The 19,956-nt window shown below is 48.8% G+C and overlaps 1 protein-coding gene across 1 annotated transcript; it reads right to left on the minus strand.

Annotated features, from left to right (window-relative positions):
• Positions 1 to 17,674: 17,674 nt before the first annotated feature.
• LOC143219876 (uncharacterized) lies at positions 17,675 to 18,151 on the minus strand. The gene has a single exon (XM_076445684.1). The coding sequence runs from the start codon at positions 18,149 to 18,151 to the stop codon at positions 17,675 to 17,677; it is 477 nt and encodes a 158-aa protein (XP_076301799.1).
• Between the last annotated feature and the right edge of the window lie 1,805 nt (positions 18,152 to 19,956).

The following is a 19,956-nucleotide window of genomic DNA, read 5'->3' on the forward strand; positions in this document are numbered from 1 at the left end:
TCCTCTGCAACGACGAGGAGCACGACGACGCGAGGGTCGACCTCGCGCCCACCTCCTTCTTGCCGAGTTTGGGTCCGCCTCCCGAGCTCGCTCAGCGACCTCCTTCCGCGACATGACCTCCTCGCAGAAGGAGGTCACCGCTCTCCACGACCTCTCGCTCTCGATCATACGGACCAATACAACCGGGAGCGAGAGGTCCCACCCTTCCACTGCAAAGCAGAGGGCACGGCGCGGTCCAGCCCAAGCAGGGCACTCCTCCAACGTGTGCCGCGCCGTGTCCACCTCCGCATCACAGTGGTGGCATTGTGCCGTCGGCTCCCGCCCCATCCTATGCAGATACTCCCCGAAACATACATGACCAGAGAGTACCTGCGTGAGGCGGAAGGTCAGTCGTAGCCGCATCCTGCACCATTCGTCAAATATGGGCAGGATGGCCCGCACGGCTGGACGACCCGAGGAGGCGGCAATCAATTGCCGCCTCCAACGGTCCAACGTGTCCATCCGGGCCTGGCGCCTGCGCTCCTCGATCTCCTCGTCCTCCGCAACCGTGAGTTCCTCCCCATAGGGGCGGCGAGCGGAGCAGGCAATGCGATACATCGCAGCCCGCTCCGCCGCAGCCAAGGTGAAGGGAGGAACCACGGCGAGGAGGCCCGCCACCTCTCCCGAAATGGTACGGTACCCCCGTATGATCCGCTGGGACAACCGGCGCCGCACTCTCTCCAAGAGTGTCTGGCTGTAGAGGCGCCTCTCTGTAGAGGCGACGTACTTTCAAGCCCGGCCCCCCGAGGTTGGGCAGCAGCCGCCCAAGGGCGACCGCTGTTATCTCTATTCGGGGGGCCAAGAGATCGAAGTGATCATCAAAGCGCCAGCGGCTGTCGATAATCAGGCCCAAATACTTCATATTGGGCCTGATATCGACATCCGATTCTCCGATACGGACCCGGAGCTCATGCTCAAGCGGCGAACGCCGCCCCCGAAGCGATCCATACATCCAGATCGCATCGGTCTTGGCGGCGTTCACCGTGAGCCCCATTCTACAGATCCGTCCGACGACACAATCCAGGGCGGACTCAGCGAGGTGTCTGGTCCTCTCCCAGTTCTCCCCCTCCGCATATACAAGGGTGTCATCCCCGTAACAAATGACACCCGTGTAAGGGGGGAGCTCAACCCGCAGCACTGCATCAAATCCGAGGTTCCACAGGAGCGGTGAAATAACCCCCCCCCTGTGGAACCCCGCAGTGTATCTCCCTCTTAAGCTCAGTTTGCGACCGGCCGGTATACTCCACCTCTCTGCCGCGGAGATAGTCCCGAATAACCTCCCGGAGATAGACAGGGACCCGATGATATACTAGGGCCCTATCTATCTCCCTCCAGGACAGGGTGTTGAAGGCGTTGGAAATATCCAACGATACTGCTATAAACACCCTGCCCTGTGCGACAGCCCTCTCCCGGAGGAGGCGCAAGCGCTCCAAAGCATCAACAGTGGAGCGCCCCCTCCGGAATCCAAACTGACTGTCGCTGAGATCGGGACCAATCCGCGACAGATGCTCGACGAGACGGGCAGCCATAATTCGTTCGAAAAGCTTACCCGCCTCATCGAGCAGACACACCGGCCGGTACGCAGAGGGAGAATTTGCGGGTTTACCCTCCTTCTGGAGGAGGACCAGACTCGCTCGCTTCCAAACCTTGGGGAAGGTTCCCCGGCTCATGTTAGCGTTCAATACTTCCCTGAAAGCCGGGGCAAGGACCTCTAAAGCCAAGACCATTATCCCTCCGGGAACACCGTCCGGGCCCGGGGCTTTCTTGCCCTTGGCCCGACGCACCCGGATGGCCTCGGATAACTCCCACTCAGAGACCCGGAACTCGTCCGACCATTCGATAGTCGGCAAAGGGGCGCGCTCCGCACCCTCCTCCTCCCCAACGTTGGGGGGGGGAAGAGGGCGCCAACTACGCGCCCCAGGAGTTCCGGCTCCAACCGCTCCGTGACTGGGGACGCCCAAGGACGGAGCTTCCCCAGCACCGTCCTATATGGGCGTCCCCACGGATCGTCATGGAGGGTGAGCAGGAGTTCATCCCAGGCCTTAGTCTTGGCTGCGGCAATCGCACGCTTGAGGGCCTTCGCCGCCGATCTGTACTCCCTGTACAGACCAGCGACCATCGGCTCCGAGTCACCGCCCATAAAGTGGCGGCGCCGAGCGCGGGTGTATTGGCGGCGGGCACGGCCGGCCACTCTCCTCAGTTCGGCCAACTCGCCCGACCACCAATATGTAGACTTCCATGGGGGCCGGTCTCGGACCCGGGGCATAACTACATCACAAATCATTTGTAGCGTGTCCCGGATCCACTCAGCCCCCTCTTCTGCCCCGCGCTCCCTGGCCGGAGGCCAGGCGGAGCCAATAATAACGGCCCTCAACAGGTCCTTGTTCAGTTGCTTCAGCGCCCATCTAGGCGCTGAAGGGATGCCACGCCGGGGGGGCGTGTCCAACGACGGGTCCGATGCCACCGCCACGTCCATCAGGACGTAGCAGTGGTCCGAAAGTGTTTCACCATCCCAGACCCGCCAGTTGGACACGTGACGTGAGGCGGCGTCGGTTGCAAACGAAACATCGACGATCGACCAACCATTCCACCTCACGCACGTTGGTACGGAGCCCCGGTTTATTAACCGGAGCCCCATCCCCCCCGCCCAAATCGCCAGGGCCTCGCCTCGGACATTGGTCCTGGGGTTACCCCACTCCGTAGATCTCGCATTGAGATCCCCCAGGACCAACACCGGACCGGCCAAATAGGGGGTAATCATTACCCCCAGCCGGTCCAAAAACGCCTCTAACTCGTCGAGGCCACAATTCGGCGAACTGTAGCATCCCACAACTGAAAACCTTCCCCATTTAACTAACACCATCCCCCTGTCCCGATCGACCTCGGTACAGGGGGGAGCCGTTCTATCACGGCTAAACCACACCACCACGGAACCCTCCACATCCCCAAACCAGTGCGGATGGGAGGGGATGAAGTAGGGTTCCGTGACCACTGCCAGGCCAACCCCAAACTCCGCCAGGTGCTGGACCATAAGGTCTTGCGCCCGGCGGCATCTATTGAGGTTGGCCTGCAGTATCCGGAAGGGGGACCTATCAGGCATTATTTAAGCACTGACAGATACCCCTTCCATCGCCGACTGTCCCAAGGGAGGATCCCCTGGTGTCGGCTCTACAACGACATCCATGTTTTGGGAGGGGATGGGGGGGAGTACTTGAACAGCCCCCCCAGACTTCGCTCCTGTCGCAGTGGGTGGGTCCGCACCACCCCCCTTTCTACGACTATTCCTCGGCTTAGATGGCGGGCAGCAAGCCCTGCTGCCCGCCTTATGATCAGCCGGCCTCCCCACCGCCTCACAGACAACGCAACGGGGAGGCGCGACACAATTGGCTGCCCGGTGGGATGGGTCCCCGCACCGGTAGCACAATGATGAGCGATCGACCGCCGCAGTGCATCGCTGCCGAACGTGACCTAAGGCCAAGCAGCGAAAGCACTGAAGCGGCCTGGTCGCCAGCACCACCACCCGTGCAAGGGACCATCCCACCTTTACCTTCTCCGCCCTCTCAATTTTAAGGGCGGCCGCAGCAGGGCACTGCACCCAAATAGTGCCCAGCCCATTGGGGGGGATTTTTATCTCCCCCACCCGCACCAAATCAGGGGCACAGCCACCCGCCACAGCCACCGCAGTCACCACCTCCTGAGGGGTGACGGAGATATCGAGGCCCGTCAAACGGAATTCCGCTTTCTTAACGGGCCTCGACACTCTAACGTCCATCCCCCTCAGGGCCGAAGACATTTTAGCCGCCAAAACATCAGCCCTGGAGGCCCCCTCCGCTCCGGGGATCTGAATAATCAGACCCCCGTTTATAGCTCTCTTCCAGGTGAGGGCCTCTATGCCGAGGTCCCCCAAATTGATATCCTGGCGCGCCACTTTGATAGCTTCTTCGTAAGTGGACATGCTCTTCTCCGGCACAGTTATCGTAACTGCTGCCATACGGGGAGGGGCCACCACACGAGGTGCCGAACCTTTTCTGGTCCCGGGCCTGCCCTTAGGGGAAAGCATCCGGACACCATTTAAAAGCGGCAACGCGGCCGCCTCTCTCCTAGCCCGCCGGCCCACCACCTGTGACCAAGCCTCCCCAGTGGAGGGGGGCGAGACCACAGGCCAAGCCTGTGGTTGAACCCCGGGAGGGGCTGCCAGCCTCAACGGATGGGAGACAGGGGTCGTCAATGCGACCCCCAAAACATTTCCATCTCCCGCTATCGTCTTTTTCTTTTTCTTCTTTTTCCTCTTAGCGGGGGGAATTACCCCGCCAAGAGGAACAGGACCTCCCGGCAACAAATTGGCGGGACCGCCAATAGCGGTGGCCCTCGACTCCTTAGCCAATTGGGTCCCAAGAGGCTTCAACGCTCCCACTCTAGCAGAGGGGAGAACGTCCCGCCGGTCCAGCCCAAGCTCCCGCTGAAACGAATTAAGCTTCGCGTCAATGAGAGCCCCCAGCTGGGCCAACAGGACGGCACCCCCTCTAGGTGCCATAACATGGACCCCCACATCAGACGGGTCAGCGACCACGACAGGCTCAGGGGCCTCCGGAGCCATCAAGGAGGTCGAAGGCGATGTGGGGACATCTTGCCGCCTTTTCATCGCCATCATCTCCTCCCTGATGGCCCCAAGAGTCTCCCGGGTCTCCTGGAGTTCCTTCTTCAAGGAGAGATTCTCCGCCCGCAGTTCGTCCCACAAATCTGCGGACGGAGAATTCGCCGGCACGACGGCAGAGGGAGCGGCCGCGGGGGAGCCGAGAGATGGCCTGAAAGCCCCTCTTCGCTCCAACTCCCTCGCCGCCGCCTCGATCTTCCTGGCAGACTCCTTGAAGTCCCGGACGAACGTGCCCTTCAAATTGCCACTCCTTCTCGCCAGCCTTTCGACGTCGCGAGAATGGCTTACGATTAAAGAGGCAAGCTCGCCCGGAAGAAGACCCCTCATGTCCGCAAGGTGGTCATAAACCTTAGGGGCACGGTCCTGTCTCTTGCTCCGCGGAGAATCCAGGATCGGTGATCCTCTCCTCTTCGCGGGACAAGAGACCGCCGACCCCAAGGACCTCACCGAGACAATATCATCCTCAATGTCGCGAGTGCTCCCTCCGGTAATACTCCACAAAATGTCGCCAGTCCCATCCAATCCCGAAGGACGACTTCTGGGCCTACTCCGCGATATAGATTGCGGGAACAGAAATTCCTGGATTCTCTCCTTCAGGACGGTGTCGGCCACCGATCCAACAGCAGGACCAGCAACAACGACCGCTTCCGGGCGCGGTTGCCCCTCCTTCACGACCGCTTCCGGGCACGGTTGCCCCTCCTTCTCGACCGCTTCCGGGCGCAGTGACCCCTTCTTCACTACATCTATCTCCCGAGACACATCATTAGAAAACATTTTATTCATATCGGCCTTGGTTAATACCCCCACCCATTTCTGAGCAGGAGCCTCACTCGTCAGCCACTATTTGCGATAATGGCGGACGTGTGTGTATACTCCCGGGGGGTGCCGCTCCACCCCTACCGCCGGGGATCCTAGGGCCCCATCCCTGAGGCCCCTTGTCACTACCCGACCCCGGATAAGGCCGGAGGTGAAAACCCACCCACCTACTGCTGTGCGCGAGCGCCCACACACAAATTGTGCGTAGGCGCACGCGCACATCAGTGGCGCGCTAATGACCGGTGCATCCACCGGTCCACCTAGATGTGCAATGGTGCTACCATCACCGCGCGCCGAAGCTTAGTAGTTAGAGACATTTTATTATAGAGGTTAGTCATCCTCGCGGGCCGGCCGATCAAGGCAAGCCCCCCGTTCCGGTAAAACATGACCACCGGCTTACGGTATGGGGCCCCTGACAGACGTTGCGGCTACGTCTTTCCGTCAGGGACACTAGGGTTACCTGCCTACTCCGTCCGCACTCTGTTTCAGCCAAAGCCTACGCAGAGTCCCGGGGGCCCCGCGTGGAGGTGGAGTAGAAGGATTTTGACCAGGATGGAGCCATCAACTTCACCGAAGTTCTTCACCCCAGGCCTCTCTCCCGGACACGTACCGAAGGCCGTGCCACGGACAAGTGCCCAGTTCAGAAGAACATCAGTTCCATTGAGGTTTCCATTCGGAGGAGGGGGATTTCCAAGAGGTATGGAGGCCTCGAGGTCATTCCCTACAACCGTCTGGAATCCGTCCCAGCCCTATGCCCCCACCTGACCTGACCTGACCTGACCTGACCTGACCTTTTTTTTTTTTTTTTTTTGTTTTACGAGGAGGGGAAAATACTTTGCGTACGTAGTGAGGGACTCCGATGGTGTGTACCCCCTAAAAACCCCTCCTCCTCTAAGCCTAATGTCCTAGGTATGTAAAGAAAAGGATCCCACCCACGCGGAAACCGCCGAAAAGCATTACTGCACGTTGCGAGATTCCTTTCCTAGCCCTACTTTCTATTTAGAAAATCACAGTTAAATAAATAAAGATATATACAATTGATTTCACTATAAATATGCCAAAACTATGTCTGGTTGTCTCTCTCTCTGCGTCTGCGGACTCGTTCCTCCTGTTGTATTGTTCGTTCCTTGTCCTCTTTATCAGCCATAATCTCGTTGATAAAATCTTTGACTAAGGGCCTCTTCATCGTATCCTTTAGGGTCGTTATGAGGCCGCTCCAATTGAGGCTTCCAATCTTATTTCGCAGTACTTCTCTTTGATTAGTCCATGCTGGGCACTCGAGTAGAGTATGCTCTGGACTGTCTGTCATGATGTTGCATCCTATGCAGATGCTGTTGTCGCACTTGCCTATCCTTGTAAGGTAATCGGCAAAACAGCCGTGCCCCGAAATTACCTGTGTTAGATGGAAGTCCAAAATTTTTGGCCCCCATCCTATCCAGTCTGTAATTGTTGGAATAAGTGCGTATGTACTCCGTCCGTGGGTGGCGGTATCTCACCGTGCCTGCCACAGCCCGAGTGTGTTGCTTCTTTCTTCTTCTTTGATCTCTTTCTGCTTTATTCTATATAGATCATCTTGAGTGTCGATGTCAGCGACTCTTTGAAAGATGCGTCTTCTTTCCTCAGCCAGTAGTGTTAGTGGTGGTACACCCGCTAGCACGCATAAAGCTTCCAGGGAGGTAGTCCTGTACGCCCGGACTACTCTGGCTAAGGACATTTTCTGTATTTTATTTAGCATTTTAGCTTTTGTAACACGTCTAGCTACTATAGCCCATATCGGGGCTGCGTACAGCACAACCGATTCCACTACTCTGTAGTATAAGATACGTGATAGGTAAGAAGATCCACCGATGTTCAGCATGATTCTGTTGAGGGCCCCTGCTACTTTGGTTGCCTTTGTAGTTACAGTGTTTAAGTGGCTATTGAAGTACTGATTGCCCTCTAGAGTCAGTCCCAGGTATTTAACCTCTTTTTGGGGAATGAGGGTGACGTTGTTCAGTTTGATGTTTATCCCGCGGGTGGACTTCCTTCCTGTGAGCAGTAAGAGCTCCGTCTTTTCAGGGGCCAGCGATAGCTGATTTAATTCGAACCATCGTCCTATCTTCGCCAGGGCTAGAGTGGTTCTCGCAGTAAGGTCTAGTGCTTCAGAAGCGCTTACTATCAATGCCACGTCATCAGCAAAGCCGTACAAGTAGGCGCCTCGGGGGAGGGCTATTCTCAGTAGTTCATCGTATTGAATGTTCCAGAGCAACGGTGCGAGCACAGAGCCCTGTGGCACGCCCGCATAGATGTTAACCTCTTGGTATTGTCCTGTGCTGTCAGTGTATACTACTATTCTATCTTCCAAATAGTTTTTTAGTATACCTAGTAGTTTGTTTGGGAGTTTCCTGTCTGCCAGTGCCTTGGTCAGGTTATGCCACTTTACCGTGTTAAATGCATTGCGCACATCCAGTGCGACCAGTGCGCAGTGGTGGTTCTTCTTTTTGGCTTCGTCCCATCGTTTCATCACCTCAGAGATTGCATGTACCGTACTCTTACCGCGACAGAAGCCGTACTGGTTATATTCAAACTTGACGGTTTTCAAGAGTCGTGTTTTCAGACAGTGCTCTAGTATTTTGGCGATATTGGATAAGATGGTAAGCGGTCTCCACCCTACGCTACCATCTGGCCCCGGTTTCTTCGGTATTAGGACTAGCCTCCCTTTCTTCCATGGTCTAGGAAAATAGCCCAGATTATAGCATGTATTCACTATATGTGTTAGATGTGGTGCTGCTATGTCACCTAGTAGCTTGGCAACCTCAGAGGGTAATCCATCTAGTCCTGGGGCCTTCTTTTTAACTGACTTGATCGCATCCAGTATTTCTATTGTCGTGAATGGACTGTCATTACAGGGTTCTGTCTCGGAGCTGATACTTGCTGTGTTTACATCTGCATCTCGTTTAGTTTGGAATAGAGAATCTATTGTTTTTCTTGTGTCGCTGTCTGAAAGACTAGTAGGGGGAGGCTTGCCTGACACAGTGCCCATTACCCATTTATAGGGCTTGCCCCATATATCGGCATCAATTCCATCTATGAGGTCGAGCCAAGATTTTTTCTTTGCATTGTTGATCATTATCTTGAGTTCTTTTTTCTTTTCTCTGTATTTTTTATGGGAAGATTCAATTATTTCCATTGTTTTGTCTTTGGACCGTGCTCTCTGTAGAACGCGTCGAGCTGCTATGACTTCTTTTCTTAGGGTGGCTATCTCGGGGCTCCACCACCAGACCTCTTTTCTTTTTGTTGTTTGTGGATGTTGGCATGTGGCTTCAAATATATCCTCTAGATTCTGGATGTATGAGTCGATATCCTCTATCGTCGAGATAGTTAAAGGGTCGGCTATCTTAGCCATATGTGTATATAGTTCGCTAAAACCCTTCACTTTTAACTTTTTGATGTTCCTTCGAAGCACTCTCCCAACTTTTCCATCGCTCAGTGAAAACTCGTGCACCAAGTAGCGGTGATCAGAGGCGGTGTAGTCGTCTAGTATACGGCTATTAATGTTACCATCAGCCATGTACTTCCCGCATAGTAGGATGTCAATTAGGGATCTATGTCCGTTTCTCTCGAACGTATACGTTCCTTGGCTACATGTAGGGATAAGCTTGTGGTTGTTGACCATCTCCATCACCACTCCGCCGCGGTCATCTAGCGTACCAGAGCCCCACACCGGAGATTTGGCATTTAGGTCACCTGCAATAATGCAACGCTCTGGGTCGATCTTTTCCAGGAAGCTCTCCAGCTCTGTGATCCTATCCTTATAGTGATCTAGCGTTATATTGGGTGAGAAATAGCAAGAGACCACGGTGAAGTCACCCAGTTGGACAGCTACAATCCCTTTGCTTTTGAAGGATTTTTTAATACTGTTGAATGCCCCGATTGAGAACATGGGGATCCATATTGACGCGTCCTTGAACCCGTCATTATGCCAGTGGGTCCATGGGGAGCACGGCTCAGAGATTATTACTATATCGGCCCCTAGCTGTGTAGCCGTTTGATTCAGAAGATCCTGTGCCATCCTACATCTGTTCAGGTTGATCTGTAAAATCTTGAACTTGTCTTTGGATATATCTGGTGTAGCCATGTGTATAAAACCAAGAGTACAGGTAAGTGGTATGTAAGTATGTATATATAAAATGTATATATAAAAGTATAACAGGTGTATATGTATAACTGGTGTATATATAAAACAGGTAAGTATGTATATATAAACAGGTAAGCAGATAGGTAAGTATGTATAAAAAGCAGGTAAGTGAGTATACAAGTTTGTATATATATGTATATATAAAAACAGGTATGTATATATAAAACAAGGTAAGTGTATGTACAATATATATAAAATGGAACAGGTATGTATATATAAATAAATAAATAAATATATAAATGGGTAAATAGGTAAGTAAAAGTTGTATATATATCAAGTGTGATATAAACTGCAGGCAAATATGTATTAAGTAGTAGGACGGTTTACTGCAGGTGAGTTAGTGTCTGTTATAGGAGTCTTCTTGCCAATTATCTCTTTTGTTTTTTCTTTTTTTGCTCTAGCAGTCTCCAACGCCTTCCGGTATATTGGGCATTTCAGACTGCCGTCTCTATGGCCCTCAACCTGGCAAAGGATGCACTTCTCAGCGTTATTACATTGCGGGGTCTGGTGGTCATCACTGCCGCACCGGCGACAGAGCTTTGACCTATCTTCTCCTTGACATGTCTTAGTGATATGTCCAAATTCTCTGCATTTATAGCACTGAACGATGTCTTCCCGTTCAACAATTTTGCATTGTCCCCAGCCTACTCGGAGGGAGCCGCTGGCGAGGAGTTTGTGCGCCACCTCGGTTGGCGCGATGACCGTCGCGTTCTGTCTACCCGCAAAGGCCGGTCGGAGTGCCTTAACTAAGATGTTTTCTGCCGCTGTCCCCGGTAGATATTCAACAATGGCCTTGTTGATATCATTCGCCGTGACGTCGCCGTCCAGTTGCTTTAGATGGAGTACTTTTTTTGAGGAGCCGAAGACCGTAGTTTTTGCTCCTGCAATCCTTGAGTTTATAAGGGTACTGAAAATAGAGGCTTTCGTGGAGTCTCCTTTTATTGAGACCATAACTTCGCCCTTTTTGCTAGACTTTACTCCAGCGATGGTGAAGCCCTCCTTGTCAATATTGATGTTACTTTTTAGCGCTTTGAGCGTCTCGGCATATGATTTCGTTCCGTTGTTGATCAATATCGTCTCGGTACCATTTTGGGGTCTTTTAATTAAGTTTGCGAGATTCTCCCCTTTGTAGTGGTTACTATGGATATTTACTTTGATGTTTGTATTGAAGAAGATGGCCTCGACCATCTTCCTTAAAACAACAGGGTCCATCTGTTCATAGCTAATCGCTATACTTTGTCTATTATTTTCTTGGGCAATGTCTTTCAGCTCTTTAATGGCTTTGTAGACTGTCTCCAGGTTAATGGGGTTCTCATCTCGCTCCCTGTCGATTAAATGATATATGTATTTTTCTTCCAGGATTTTAGACACAGGTCTGCCTTTCCTGCCCGGCAGGCATGTGGCCACAACAAGATATAAAACCGAGCCCAGGGCAGGGTCTTGCTCTAACATTTCCTCCTGGCCTTGATACTTATCTAGGATGGTTTTGCTAATGCCTTTGTCCACTTTCAGGTCGGCAGGGGCAAAGCATGCTATGTCTGAATCCCTAGCATTAAGTAGGTTAGTATTACATATTTTTGTTTTTTGGTATGTTGTGATGTTCCAATTTCTGTCCTGCAGTGTACAAAAGTTCTCATATGAGATTTCTCTACCTTTCCAGGTTTCCATCTCCTCCAGATCTACTTCTTCCGGGTTACCCGTCTGGGTGCCTATGGCTCGTGTCTCTGTTGTCTTCTTACTTCGCTCAGCCGGATTCGACTGTATTTTTGTAAGTGGGTCTTCAGTTTTGGATTTTCTGCCACTTAGTGCTTCTTCCGGGTGGTTTAGTCTATTAGCCGAGAGGTCTCTGGCATGTGAGTTTTTGTACGCTCGTTGCATACCATTAAAAATTTTTATCGTTCTTGTTATGGCCGATTTTATGTCTAGTTTAATGCCTTCTCGGCCTTTAACTAGGCCCGAAAGATCTTTTAGGGCGTCTGCTAATATCTTGATATTAGCATTAATATTACAGTCAGCCGTAATTTCGGTCCTGTTCGTGGTCCTTTTTCGTTTCCTCTGTTGTTCCGGGGATTCCTGCTCGAACTCAAAATCGAGAATCTCCATGTCTTCAACCACTTCGATCATGTCCGAGTCGGACCGTGATCTCGGTCTTATTGTTTGGGTATGTCCAGCTTCCTTGGTCGACAGACCCCCAGTTGCTCCAGTAGGGCTCCTCGCAAGCGCCTTGGAAGGGGTGAATATGCTGTCCTCTGTCTGCAGTTTAAAGGGAGTAGACGTGTATGGTGGAACGTCTCTCTCTAGGTCAGTCGCAGTGTCCACTTGTATGCTGGTGTCAGATATCTCATAGATACTGCTTTCCACTTGGTCTGGTGTTTCCTTCTCCTCCTTCTCACTTTTTTTTTTGTTTTTTTGGGTTTTTTGTGTTTTCTTTATTGCTATCCATGTAGTTCCCACGAGCGTGGTCGGAACTAAGAGTCGCCTTAGGCAGAGCCGCCTTGTCTAAGGAAGCCCAAGATACTCCGAGGGGCGGGCTGTTACCCCGGAGGTGGCATGCTATTGGTCCGGTGCACCCACCAGACCCACTCCCGGCGCTCCGCGTTCCCGGGAGTGCTCCTTCGCCGCATGCCGAAACTTAGAGTTAAGGACTTTTTTAGAGTAAAGGCAAGCCCCCCCGCTCCGGAACCTCCCGGCTTGCGGTCTGCGGCCCTGGAAAGACATCTTGCTGTCCAGGACACGTGATTACACGCGGAGGCATTGCCCGTCAGCGGGAGAAGCCCGCAGGAAAAAAAAGGGGGGGAATGCCCCCACGTGCACCCCTCGCTCCGTTAGCACACACCGCAGTGTGTCCCAGGGTCCACCACGAGGAGGTGGAGCGAGAGGGTTTGGCTCTGTGACAACCCTCAAATAGAGAGTACGAACCGACAGTGGATCAGAGTCTCCACTGTAGGCGCCACAAAACCTAGGACCCCAACCTGACCTGACCTTTTTTTTTAATAAGATTTTCCTTTTTTATTGGAGAAATCTCCACCTATTACAAAACTGTCCTAAATCTAAAAATTAGCCTAATCTAAATTACTCCCGCACGCTAACAATACCCTAATCGCACGCACTTGTAACTATTAGCTATTAATTATTTACTCTTAACTATTCACTATTTAACGCCACTCTCGCACGCACGAAATTCGCTTTTTCCACTTTTTTTTTCTAAATTTTAATTTTTAATCGACCGGCGGCCCTTGCTACACTCGCCTACAGCCTAATCGCACCCTAATATAACAAATTATCGGATTTACAAGAAGTCCGGAAACTTCTGTTACGAGCTAGCTCGCTGCATAAATCCCCGGACACGAAAATTTTTTTAATTTTCAAAAAGTTTTTTGCGCCCAAATGACGCAGAACTCCTAGAGGTCCGGCCCTCCAACTCTGAATCACGAAATCCGTAATTTAATTCGTCCGGATACTTCCGAAACGAATCGTTTCCTAAGTCTCCGGACACTTCCCTAGGTGATCCCCTTAAAATCGTCCGGACACTTATGAAACGAACTCTTTGCAGATATACGCGGACTCCGAAAACCACTTCAACACAACCTCACCACAGCCGCGGACGCACCACGGACGCACTTTATCAGAACGGCACGAGGTATGTATCACTGTACACCTATCGCTGACTAACAGAATTCGTTAATCGGCTACCTGATATTATAAATTAATTACTTAATTTCTAATTAATTAGACTAAGTATCCTAACACTATCCATCACCGGAGTACTTAAGACATCTCTAACGAGTTAATCCTAATCACTTTTCTAAAACTGCCTAACAATGTCACTTTTCCAAGTTTACACCAAGAAAGTCTACACCGTTCTCAACCTGACCTGACCTAACCTAACCTAAACTAACCTAAGCTAACCTAACCTTTCGAAAAGTTGTACTTATTTATTAAATTCAAAATTCAAATTTCATAATTTATGTCTATAACTTATACCACAATTTAGCTCTCTCTTGCCTTACAATATTCTCCTACTCTCTTTTCCGCAGTTTTCTATTTTAACACCCTAATTCACCTGAATTTTGCGATAAAATTGAAAAAATACCTAAATTCTAGACGGCTCGGTTTTCCTAGGCTAGTACACCTCCGTTTGTGTGTTTTTTAAATTTACGTCGAATTTATGGGACTACCGCTAGCGGCTGTCCCAAAAGTTCTTCCATATTTAAAACTTTGAAATTTCGCCAAATCTTTACTGGCGTTAGTTGACCCTTACAATTCTGGAACAGCCCCTTAAGTTTGGTATCGAAATCTCTTATTTTTTGTCTATACAGACTTCCGATTTGATTCAAGTCAAAGATTTATCCAGAAATTCTTATACCTATCATTGTAAGACTTTACACGGACTTTAGATTTGAATTTTTCGCGAAGTTTTCCAAAGTTTGTTTCGCACTGCACTATCACGCCTATCTCGGCCAATCGAGTAATTCTATTTATTATTACTGTCCTGGCTCAACCCTAGCTCTTCAAAAATACACTAGAACACACTAGAACAGTCCCGGGCGGTTTTTCTAACACCAGTGTGCACGCAGGCTCACCCTTCGCGCCTCCCAGCGACTCCCTACACGGTTTGTGTCCGTGCGTGACCCTGGCTTCTGGTCGGAGCGTGAGGCTGCGTACACTCTGTTACCCTGTTTGAGTGTTCACTCACTATCACAGTAACGCACTAATTAACTCTTTATCCTAGGATCCTACTGCAGGCTTCTTCCGCAGCCCGAGAGCAACAGCACCCTAGACCGCCGCCGTACGCCCACGCGCCACCGAGGAGCTCACCGAAACCCTTCCACAACCCCAAGCTTTGTGTCCAAAGCTGGGTGGAGAGCAGGTAAGTTTCAAAAAGAGGAGCCTGCTCGACGTTCTCAACCCTTGCTTTGTTCCCAAAGGGAGGGTGAACCCGACGAGCTATGCTCAGATGTTAAATCTCTTTTCTATCCCTTATTGGCTCCTCGTTATCGCTTGCCCGCTCGTCCGTCCGCCACTCGCCGCTCTCCAGCTTCGGAATTAACACCTTGCACTAATAAACCGAACGCTGTTCGCCCGATTCTCACTATACTCCAGCTATCCTAACGGAATAACTCAAGGTCGCTATTTTCGCAATTGCTGTTCTACCTCAACTGCTAAAACCGCTCTCTAACCTAACCTAACCTAACCTAACCTAACCTAACCTTTTTTTTTAACGAGGAGGGGAAAATACTTTGCGTACGTAGTGAGGGACTCCGATGGTGTGTACCCCCTAAAAACCCCTCCTCCTCTAATCCTAACGTTCTAGGTAAGCATAGAAAAGGATCCCACCCCGCGGAAACCGCCGAAAAGCATTACTGCGCGTTGTGTGATATCTTTCCTAACCCTAATTTCTATTTACAATTCCAGGTAGATAAATAAATAAATAAATGAATAAATACATAAATAAATAAGGATATGTCATTGGTTATGTCTGATTGTCTATGTCTCTGCGTCTGTGAACTCGTTCCTCCTGTTGTATTGTTCTTTCCTTGTTCTCTTTGTCCGCCATAATCTCATTGATGAACTCCTTGACTAAGGGCCTCTTCTTCGTGTCCTTTAAGGTCGCAATGAGTCCACTCCAGTTAAGGTCCCCAATCTTGTTTCGTAGTGTTTCTCTTTGGTTACTCCATGCCGGGCACTCACATAGTGTGTGCTCTGGGCTATCTGTCGCGTCGCTGCATCCTACGCAGGTGTTATTGCTGCACTTGCCTATTCTTGATAGGTAATCGGCAAAACAGCCGTGCCCCGTAATTATCTGAGTTAGGTGGAAGTCCAATATTTTTGGTCCCCACCCTATCCAGTCTGTTATGGTTGGGATGTGCGCATATGTCTTCCGTCCATGGGTGGCGGTATCCCATCGTGCCTGCCACTGTACGAGCGTATTGCTTCTTTCTTCGTCTTTTATCTCTTTCATTTTTATTTTATATAAATCATCCTGCGTTCTGTCCATATCCACGACTTTTAGGAAGATGCGTCTTCTTTCTTCCGCTAATAGTGTCAGCGGAGGGACACCCGCTAGCACGCATAGGGCTTCCAGAGAGGTAGTCCTGTAAGCCCGGACTACTCTGGCTAGGGACATTTTTTGTATTTTATTTATCATTTTGGCTTTAGTAACCCGTTTGGCTACTATAGCCCATATCGGTGCTGCGTATAGCACCACCGATTCTACTACTCTGTAATACAATATGCGTGAAAGGTAGGACGATCCTCCGATGTTCAGCATAATTCTATTGAGGGCTCCGGCTATCTTGGTTGCTCTTGTAGTTACCGTGTTTAGGTGGCTGTTGAAGAACTGGTTGCCTTCTAGTGTCAGTCCCAGGTATTTAACCTCTTTTTGGGGTATGAGGGTGACGTTGTTCAATTCGATGTTTATACCGTGGGTAGACTTCCTTCCTGTGAGCAGTAGTAGCTCCGTCTTTTCAGGGGCCAGCGTTAGCTGGTTTAGTTCGAACCATCGTCCTATCTTCGACAGGGCTAGGGTGGTTCTCGTAGAAAGATCTAGCGCTTCAGAAGCACTTACTACCAATGCCACGTCATCGGCAAAGCCGTACAAATAGGCGCCTCTGGGGAGTACAATTTTCAGTAGCCCGTCGTATTGAATGTTCCATAACAATGGCGCGAGCACCGAGCCCTGGGGAACTCCCGCGTAGATGTTTACCTCTTGATTTTGTCCATTGTTGTCGGTATATACTACTGCTCTATCTTCTAGGTAGTTTTTCAGTATAACTAGCAGATTGTTTGGTAGTTTCCTGTTTTCCAACGCCTTGATCAGGTTATGCCATTTCACCGTATTAAATGCATTGCGTACATCTAATGCGACCAGTGCGCAGTGGTGATTCTTCTTTTTAGCTTCATCCCAGCGTTTCATCACCTCAGTGATTGCATGTATCGTACTCTTACCGCGGCAGAAGCCGTACTGGTTCTTCTCAAACTTGATATATTTTAAGAGTCGTGCTTTCAGGCAGTGCTCTAATATTTTAGCGATATTGGATAAGATGGTAAGAGGTCTCCATCCTACGCTACCATCTGGCCCCGGTTTCTTTGGTATTAGGACCAGTCTCCCTTTCTTCCATGGTCTGGGAAAATATCCCAGCTTATAGCATGTATTAACTATGTGAACTAGGTGCGGTGCTGCTATGTCGCCTAATAACTTAGCTACCTCAGAGGGTAATCCGTCTAATCCTGGGGCCTTCTTTTTAACTGCCTTGATCGCATCCAGTATTTCTGCTGTCGTGAATGGACTGTCGTTACATGATTCTACTTCGGAGCTGGTAATTGTTTCGTTCACATCTGTATCTCGCTTAGTTTGGAATAAGGTTTCTATTGTTTTTCTAGTGTCATCGTCTGAAAGACTAGTAGGTGGGGGCCTGCCTGCCACAGTACCCATTACCCATTTATAGAGGGCTTGCCCCAGATGTCGGCATCTATGCCATCTATGAGTTCAAGCCACGATTTTTTCTTTGCATTGTTGATCCTTGCCTTAAGTTCTTTTTTCTTTTCTTTGTATTTTTTATTGCAAGATTCAATTATTTCAATTGTTTTATCTTTGTGGCGTGCTCTCTGCAGAGCACGTCGGGCTGCTATGGCTTCTTTCCTTAGCGTGGCTATCTCGGTGTTCCACCACCAAACCTCTTTTCTTTTCGTTGTTTGTGGCAGTTGGCACGTGGATTCGAATATATCCTCTAGATTCTGTATGTAAGAGTCGACATCCTCTATCGTCGCGATAGTTAGAGGGTCAGCTATCTTAGCCATACGTGTATATAGTTCGCTAAAGTCCTTCACTTTTAATTTCTTATTGTTCTTTCGCAGCACTCTTCCAGTTTTTCCGTCGCCCAAGGAAAACTCGTGTACTAGGTAGCGGTGATCGGAGGCGGTGTAGTCCTCTAGTATACGGCTATTTCTGATCCCATCGGCCATGTACTTCCCGCATAGTAGAATGTCTATAAGTGTCTGTGCCCATTTCTCTCGAACGTATAAGCGCCTTGACTACATGTAGGGATAATACTGTGGTTGTTGATCATCTCCATAACCACTCCTCCGCGGTCATCCAGCATACCAGACCCCCACAACGGAGATTTGGCATTTAGATCACCGGCAATAATGCATCGTTCTGTGTCGATCTTTTCCAGCAGACTCTCCAGTTCAGTGATCCTGTCTTTATAGTGAACCAATGTTATATTAGGTGAGAAGTAGCAGGAGACCACGGTGAAGTCACCCAGTTGGACAGCTACTATCCCTTTGCTTTTGAAGGATTTCTTAATACTGTTGAATGCTCCAATTGTGTACATAGGGATCCAAATTGATGCGTCCTTGAACCCGTCATTGTGCCAATGACTGCATGGGGACCACGGCTCCGATATTATTACTATATCTGCCCCCAGTTGCGCAGCCGTTTGATTCAGAAGATCTTGAGCCATCCTACATCTGTTCAGGTTGATCTGCAGAATCTTGAACTTGTTTTTGGGTGAGTTTGATGTATTCATGGTAAGTATATATGTATAATAAAATTGTATATAGTGGTGTATATATAAATAAATAAATATAAATATAAATAGATATAAATAAATAAATATATATAAATGTATATACAATTAAATAAATGTAAATATATAAATAGATATAAATAGAATAAATAGGTAAGTATGTATAAATAGAATAAATAGGTAAGTATGTATATATAACAACAACGGTGAGGTTTGTATAAAACAGGTAAGTATAAAACAAGGTAAGTATATGTACAATGAATGTATATATACAGGGTGTCTCAAAATTAGGTCCGGAGCCGAAAATGGGAGGTTCCTGGGATCATTTCAAGCGACATTTTCCTTTGAAAAAATGTCGTCCGCGGCTTCGTTAACGAGTTATTAACGAAAAACACGGACCAATCAGAGCGCGAGCTAGACGCGTGCAGTCCGGCGCGCTGGCAGCCGAGTGTCGGTGGCACGCCGCGATGTCGTAACGAACAAAAGTTTCTCGATGATGTGAATCCTCGCCAATTTCGATAAGCTTTGGATATGTTGTCAATACCATGATTCTGAACAACATTTCCCTTTACAGTTTCTGTCGATCGGCTTTAGTTTACGATATTATTGCAAAAATTTGTAATCGTAAATCGATCGATGTACTATTTCCTGTCCGATTTCGATAAGCTTTGGATATGTAGTCAAGACCATGATTCTGAACAACATTTCCCTTGACGGTTTTCGTCGGTCGGCTTTAGTTTACGATATTATTGTAAAAATTTGTAATTGTAAATCGATCGATGTACATACTATCTCCTCGCCGATTTCGATGAGCTTTATTTCAAAGGAAAAAGATATTTAAAACATCGAATTTATAACATATTTCAAAGTCATCGAAATCGGTGAGGACCCACATCATCGGCAACTTTACCCGAACGATAGAAGAAGCACAAACTTATTGAATTAAAAACTCACTTATTCAGCCGTAAATCCATTTGACTACCACATATAACCATCACACTTTTACATAATTGTTGAACTCGTAGCACACTTTTATAACTCGTATCGATATCGAACGAAATTACTTACTTCTACGCGGAAAGAGTTCGATGCTCTTCGCGATGCCGCGCGAAACTGTGCTCTCCCAGCATACAATGTATTCGATGAAGGCGTCGTTTAAAACAAATGAAATCGTTCCCAAGGAGATATTGATTTTTCGAGAATCATATGGCATTGATTTTTCGAGAATCATATGGCATTGATTTTTCGAGAATCATATGATTCTCGAAAACACCGATTCGAAGATTATGTAAAAGTGTGGTGGTTTTATGTGGTAGTCAAATGGATTTACGGCTGAATAAGTGAGTTTTTAATTCAATAAGTTTGTGCTTCTTCTATCGTTCGGGTAAAGTTGCCGATGATGTGGGTCCTCACCGATTTCGATGACTTTGAAATATGTTATAAATTCGATGTTTTAAATATCTTTTTCCTTTGAAATGAAACTCATCGACATCGGCGAGGAGATAGTATGTACATCGATCGATTTACAATTACAAATTTTTACAATAATATCGTAAACTAAAGCCGACCGACGAAAACCGTCAAGGGAAATGTTGTTCAGAATCATGGTCTTGACTACATATCCAAAGCTTATCGAAATCGGACAGAAAATAGTACATCGATCGATTTACGATTACAAATTTTTGCAATAATATCGTGAACTAAAGCCGATCGACAGAAACTGTAAAGGGAAATGTTGT

Source organism: Lasioglossum baleicum, unplaced genomic scaffold (assembly GCF_051020765.1).
Source record: "Lasioglossum baleicum unplaced genomic scaffold, iyLasBale1 scaffold0087, whole genome shotgun sequence".
NCBI lineage: Eukaryota > Metazoa > Arthropoda > Insecta > Hymenoptera > Halictidae > Lasioglossum > Lasioglossum baleicum.

Excerpts from the sequence above, each read along its gene's own strand:
- LOC143219876 (XM_076445684.1), bottom strand. The coding sequence starts at position 18,151 with ATGGCTCAAGATCTTCTGAATCAAACGGCTGCGCAACTGGGGGCAGAT.